This window comes from Nothoprocta perdicaria, unplaced genomic scaffold, assembly GCF_003342845.1.
Source record: "Nothoprocta perdicaria isolate Ctin4 unplaced genomic scaffold, notPer1 scaffold_59, whole genome shotgun sequence".
NCBI classification, from domain to species: Eukaryota; Metazoa; Chordata; class Aves; order Tinamiformes; family Tinamidae; genus Nothoprocta; species Nothoprocta perdicaria.
Genome location: NW_020455854.1, coordinates 3,556,334 through 3,562,746, shown reverse-complemented (window position 1 = coordinate 3,562,746; position 6,413 = coordinate 3,556,334). Strand labels below are relative to the sequence as shown.

General features: G+C 45.1%; 1 protein-coding gene across 1 annotated transcript; it reads right to left on the bottom strand.

Annotated features, from left to right (window-relative positions):
- Positions 1 to 587: 587 nt before the first annotated feature.
- On the bottom strand, positions 588 to 6,261 carry PMM2 (phosphomannomutase 2). Its single transcript, XM_026049082.1, has 7 exons — positions 6,163 to 6,261; positions 5,963 to 6,039; positions 5,149 to 5,240; positions 4,335 to 4,434; positions 3,552 to 3,627; positions 2,864 to 2,979; positions 588 to 1,057 (listed from the first exon to the last, which is right to left on the bottom strand). The coding sequence occupies exons 1-7, from the start codon at positions 6,257 to 6,259 to the stop codon at positions 953 to 955; spliced, it is 663 nt and encodes a 220-aa protein (XP_025904867.1). The 5' UTR covers positions 6,260 to 6,261; the 3' UTR covers positions 588 to 952.
- Between the last annotated feature and the right edge of the window lie 152 nt (positions 6,262 to 6,413).

The following is a 6,413-nucleotide window of genomic DNA, read 5'->3' as shown; positions in this document are numbered from 1 at the left end:
CTTGGCACTAAAAATTCAGTTACCCTTAATGTCTTACCAGGAAAACCAGAAATAACGACAAAAAGAAATTTTACTACTATGCTCAAGTTTGCTTAATGATAGTTTTTTTATTGTTGATTAAAAAAAGGTCTGCAAACAGTCAAGGTACCGTTACTTGTACTGTGCGTTGGCACCACGGTTACTTGGGGAGGTCCCTCCACCACAGTGGTGGTCTCAATGCACGTGTGCCAGGTTGGGGACTCTCCCACTCCTCAGGAGGAAAATCCCACGTGACAGGTAATTCATGGTTTTTAAACACAACATAGTAYCAAAAAAGGTACTCTGAAACTTTCATCATCTTTAAGCAGCAGCTTCAAAATCAAAATCAGGCATAAAAATTTGCAGCCCCCTCCCCCCCCCCCCCCAAAAAAAAAAAGTAATTTGTTAGCTAAAGAAGGTTGATTAAAAAAAAATCAAGGTCATCAGAAAGCCACAGTTTTCCATCCTTTCATATACAGATTTTAAAGCCTTTTACAGTMAAGGGTATGTGCTTTAGCCCCTGCTAGCAATTAGTCCATACTCAAGGAGCTTGTGCTGAGGGAAGGGGAGGGGAGTTATCTGACCAGAAACATGGAGTTTTCTGAGAAATGGGGATTGCTGTTCCCAAAGTAACACTTCGCAGGGAAACGGGTGAGAGGCAAGAGTCTCTTGGACTGGTGACTCAAAAACCAACCCACCCAAAAGACAACAGAGTATTTGYGCCAATGGAAACTGAAAGGGTGATCCCAAACAAACTCTGCTCTACTCTACAGTCAGGAAGGTTCTACTCAAAAACACTTCCCTTTAGGAATGACTGATGCACAAAGTACCCACCTTTTCTGACCAATTATGAAAGATAACACAGAACAAAGATAAATGTTTCAAGTTACTAGGCTCTTAACTGTTTTGTAAGTGTGAGATCTAAAACAGTCTTTCATTTAAAAAAGAGTTCCTCACAGATTCTTCTTGTATCTTCTGGTGATGTGACGCTGTAGCCTTCTGTTCTGGAGTCTGTGAAAATTTCATAGTCGTTTCCTCCCTGTAACAGAGGAGGGAAAAAAAAAAACAGATGAAGATTTCATGTTCTGTAGCTCAGTAGACAGGTAATTGGAGGAAGATGTTGAAAAGAGTCTGAATTAACCGCAGACTTAAAGGTTGGTCTTCAACTACCATGAGGACACYTTGGAAGCAGCCTCCTTACACAGGAACACAGGTTCAGTTCAGGCAGTGCTTGTTAGTGCAGAATGCACATCATTGCTGCTACCTCAGAATACTGGCGTGTTGCTGGCTAGTGCATTTGGAAGTGCTTCCTGGTCAGGAGCCTGATGAAACAGTCTTTCCTGTCTTTAGCATAGGATACACAACCCACAGCAGCCTACAGCATGGTTAAGGTGGGAAGGGACCTTCTTTTTTAGGAAGCAGGTAGCATAAATGAATGAAATTTTGCAGGGTTGGATCAGATCTTATCCAATTGTTTTTTCACTTCAGGTTAGTTTCTGAGAGACAGAGACAGAAACTCCTGCAAAGCGCAGCAGATCGTGCATCATCACAGCTGAGACGCCGTCCTACAGAGAGCTAGAACTGCCAGGCGCCAAGTGCAGGTAGTGCTGGGATTTTGCATAGCGTGTCCATCCCCCCTGTGCTGAAACCTCTGCAGAGCAGCAGCCGCTGCCATGAGGAGGCTCCCTGGCCTGCCGGAGGTGCCCRTTAAGTTTGCAGCAGTTCGGCCTATGTTACTGCTTTCATAGAGCAACACAGTATTAATTCTTGCTTGCCTGTTACTATTAAGGTGTAAAACTTGTTACAGAAGATGATACCAGCACATCCTTTGCAACACTTTTGCATTTTCCTCTTCCTTCCAGTTTGTTTTCTTTCCTTTCAGCTAAACCTGTGCTAACAATGCTGTCCCTATTTTGTCCTTGCTAGCTCCAAGTCTGATGTGACATTTGCAATTGGTTAATGATTACAAGAGCGCCAGAAGGTTCCTCCACGGCCAGTTCAGTGAATCAGGGAGCCACCTGCAAGAGCAGAGGGCCCCSAGACGTTCAGGGACTGCAGGAAACGAGAGTATCTATTTTTTCCCTCACTTGCCACCCTGCTTTCCAGTGAGTCAAGAGCCAACTGTGGCTGCCTTGAAGCTCTGAAAAAGCTGCCCTGTCATTTACAGACAGGGATTASAACCAGCAGTCCAAGAACTCCTTGCCAGAGGCACAGGTTTGCACCCAGTGCCAAGGGGAAAAAAATAAAAAGGAAGCTCTTATTTTTCATGTAGGGCTTTGCCTGCGCTCGAAGGACAGTCCCTCAGCTATGGTCAGAGCCTGAATTTCAACCAAGGCCTGTGGCTGCTGTTCCCTTCGGCTAATCCTAGTCCCTTCTCTGCTCAGTATTCAGGAGCCTCCGGGTCACCCTGCAGAAGCCTTCAGAGGACTCCAGGTCTCTTTCCCGACCACGGAGAGGGATAATTTCAGTTCCTGAATGTACAGGCTAATAAACGTTTTCAAAGGCATTGGAAAAATGAAAACATTTAATCAGCAGCCAGCAAGAAACATCCATCTTCCACCCAACAACCCTCAACTACCATACAAGTTAATCAACTTCACGAAGTCRAGCCATCTAGGTTTTAAATCTAATTACAGAATTTTCAAATATATTCCAGTATTAACCCTGAAGAACTCTGTGTTCACTTCAGAGGAGAACAGCAATCCGTGCTCAGGGCAATCCACAATCCCTCAGCACTAGGCCCACTGCCCAGGCAATTTTAATTCAGAAAACACCCAATTAAACCTATGTGGCTTGTGGATTAAAATAGAAGCTTTGAAATGTATGTGCAGAACAATATACTCACTGGCATAGTCTTATCTCCAAAGAAATAAATAGTCTTGTATTCATCTTTGGCAACGATTCCTAAGCAGTACCTCTTATCCCAGCCTTCGGGAAACACATCAATGCTTATCTGGCCTCCTAAAACAGACACAAACCAAGCAAATTATTTCATTGTAAGAAGACCTCCCTTGTGAAAAAGGGAAAAAGTGAGCAACAATTTTATTAAAGTCACAAAAAATGTTATGAGAAACTGCAAGACTATGATTTTTTTTTTTTTTTAAACATGCATTTGCTTTTGTATATTCTTCCCACATGATGGGAACTGACAAGCTAGGGGCTACTGGAACAGTTTAATGTAGTTTTTCTGGTCAAAATTGATTAGCAGAAATAGCTCTGACTAATGAGAAGTATGCAATGGGTTTTGAAAATGAGCAAAACCAGCCACATAGCTGACATTAAAGACCATCAGTTAATGACAAGCAATGCAGTTCTCTTTGTTGATGTGTTGATGGATTTCAATTAAAAATCACCACCTGACAGACTAAAAGGAAAAAAAAAAAAGAGTTTAATTTTGCAGGCAGTGCYTGCAACCACCCCCACAGGGAGAACAGTCATCCAAATGAGAGGTTATATCACATCTATGAGAATATGATTCATCTTTCATGTAATTTGAATGAATTGTTTTAAATGAAATTATTTTAATGAGTTACCTATAGAAAACGTGAGGCCTTTTCCTGCAAATTCTCTTTGTAAATCAGCTACAAATTTCTCTCTTATATGTTCCTTCTGTTAAGGAGGAAAAGCATCAGTTATGTGCTGTTATTTCAAAGAGTTAAAAAAAAAAAAAAAGAAGTGTGATATGGCTATATTCTATTAATCTTTGAAGTATGTTGAGAATATTTCTATATTAATTATCAACAACTTGTAAAAAAATACATATTGTGATATTCATATTTCCATCCAAAAACATCTTAAAGTACTAAGAAAGTGGGCTTATCTCCCCTTAAAAGTCAATGTTACAGAGGGAGAAAATGAGACACAAAAACATTAATCAGGTAGCATGGCTCAGATTCATTTCAACCTTACATAGTTTGCAGTGAACAGGGGGATAAAAGGCAGTCTGATCAAGACTTTTAAATTTTGCTCAAAAGGCTTAAAGGATTTGACAAGAAAAGGAATAATTTATTGGTGTGCACAGGAGAAAAGCGAGGACACTGAGGAGGAAGCAGGGATTCCTCTCTGATTCCTTGATTTATGCAGAAGTGGGAATCCAGTGCTCTGCATAGAGGCCTGAAAACACAAATGAAATAAACCCTCCTGCAACCCGCTGCTCTTGCCTCAAGGAGCCTGAAGCCTGAACTAGGATGTTTGTTCAGCCCCATGGACAGAATTAAACTGAAAAATCAGACAAGGTGCAAGTGCTTCTTGAAACCCCCAGCCCGAAACTACAGCCATGCTCAGGAGAGTCAGTATTGCCAAGAGCTGAGACTCACCTGGTCGAATTCATAGAACTCGATGCGCTCCTCCTGGCTGCAGCTTCTTCCAATGGGGGACACATTTAACATCCCGTTTCGGAACTCAATGAAAGTGCCCCTGAAAAAACAAACAAAACCAAAATGATTTGCGAGACAGAAAACATGAAAAACTAGCTCAAAATAYTGGGTATCACAAAGAAGCTTTATTTAATTCTATTGAGAATCACAGGTCTCCCTCAGCCTCTCATTTTATGTACGAAAAAGCATCAGGACCTCTGGCACCAAGGAGTCTTTTATACTTTTACATGAATCTAGGAGCCTCCACATGGCCATATTCAGTTCTGGTTTTAAAGTAAACTGGAACATCCTGTCAATGCGACTTTCATACTGACAGGCCACTCTTTTACATCTGGGGTGAAAGGACGAGGTTTTAAGCATCCTAGTAGCCTCACACAAGGAATGTATTAATGTCCCTCACACGGAACTGATCTTACTGCAAACATCTACCATATGGAAACCACCGTGCTGTTGAATTCCAAACACACCAAGGGAATGATTTGCTTACAAAAGTTTAATTTCCTTCCTTCTCAAATGAAAATTGCCAGGATTTCAAGTCCTATTTGAAATCCTCATCATTGCCTATCAAGAGCCAGAAAGACAGAAAATAAACAGCTCTGGCAGTACCTTTGAATAAAAACACACCTCGTAATCCTTTGTCACCTACACGTCCCTCACACGCACGTTATTTATTTTCTGATGAAGTAAGAGTCTGCRTTACGTATTGATGCTCAACACTAACTCGGGGAACGAGGCGACACGGAGATGCACGTACCTCTTCTTTGGCAGTTTAATCTTTGCAATGTAGCTCAGGCAGTAGTTGATGACGTCTTGAAGCAGGTCCTCACCCAAGTGGCCCTGAATGCTCTGGCAGAAGAAACAAGGGCTCAGGGTCTGAAATTCTGAAATAGGTCATCGCAGAGGAGGAGGAAACACATACTGGACACTCAGACACAGCTAATACTAGGGAAAAACAAGGCTTCAGGAAATAGGTGATGCTGACTCTAGGCTCCCATGCTTTTAGTTTTTAAACTATAACAACAACCTGCTATTTAACATCTTCCATACAGGCGTACAGTTCTGTGGGCCAAAACCAAAGACCTAAATGAAAAGTCCCAGTTAATGCCTCCTGCAGCCAAGCAGAAAGCAATGGAGATCTTCGTTGTTCCAACAAACCGGGAACCACTGCGCTGGTCAGGGTCTATCTCAGGCTGTTCACCAGAACGTGCACCCCTGGATTTYGTGTAAAGAGCAGCTCGAGGGAGGAGAGGAACCTGCTGAACCCCAAGGCCACGGGCATCATCCGTGGCTGCATCTCCCCCGGGAACTYGGGAGCAGAGGCCTGTGGAGGCGGAAACGCCGCTCCGGGATTGTCACTGCTCGCACATGGCCAGCCACTCCCAACAGCCTCTGGCTTGGGAAGGCCCCGGGAAGGAAGCCTGGGGTGGAGATGGTCCCTGCACAAGCCAGGGAGCGCACGGAGGGCTCCGTTACAGAAATGACGCACGGAGACAGCACCGCTCTGCGGCAGGGGAGCTAAAGCCGGGGCAGACCCTCTCACTTCACCTCCAAACACACTGCAGACCTACCTGCTTGCTCAGGAACTTCCCATCTTTGTACGCCACAAGGCCGTTTTCGGGGAAAACATAGTCAAATTTCTCAATCACTAAAACCAGAGGAAAGGGAAAAAAGAGCCAAAGAAAGGCAGTGATTTACAGCTTTCCCCCAGCACTGCCCTTGGCCGCGGCCCGGCCCATCCCGCGCTCCCGTTCCCGTTCCCGCTCCTCACCGTCGTCTCCGAGCTGCTCGCGCAGCTTGGCCAGGTCGGAGCCGCCCACGACGCCCACGCGCAGGCGGCGCCGCAGCCGCTGCAGGAACGCGCCCATCTCCGCCGTGACCCTCTGCGGGGCGAGAGGCGGCGCCGTGAGCGCGGGGGAGGCGCGGGGGGGACGCGGAGGGGGGTCGCGGCGCGGGGCGCGCACTCGCCTGGCGCGGCGCCGTCAGGGTGCCGTCCACGTCGAAGAGGCAGAGCGCGGGAGC

Excerpts from the sequence above, each read along its gene's own strand:
- PMM2 (XM_026049082.1), bottom strand. The coding sequence starts at position 6,259 with ATGGGCGCGTTCCTGCAGCGGCTGCGGCGCCGCCTGCGCGTGGGCGTC. Across the intron at positions 5,241-5,962 it reads GGAAGTTCCTGAGCAAGCAG|AGCATTCAGGGCCACTTGGG; the intron begins GTAGGTCTGCAG and ends TTCTTCTGCCAG. Across the intron at positions 4,435-5,148 it reads ATTAAACTGCCAAAGAAGAG|GGGCACTTTCATTGAGTTCC; the intron begins GTACGTGCATCT and ends TTGTTTTTTCAG.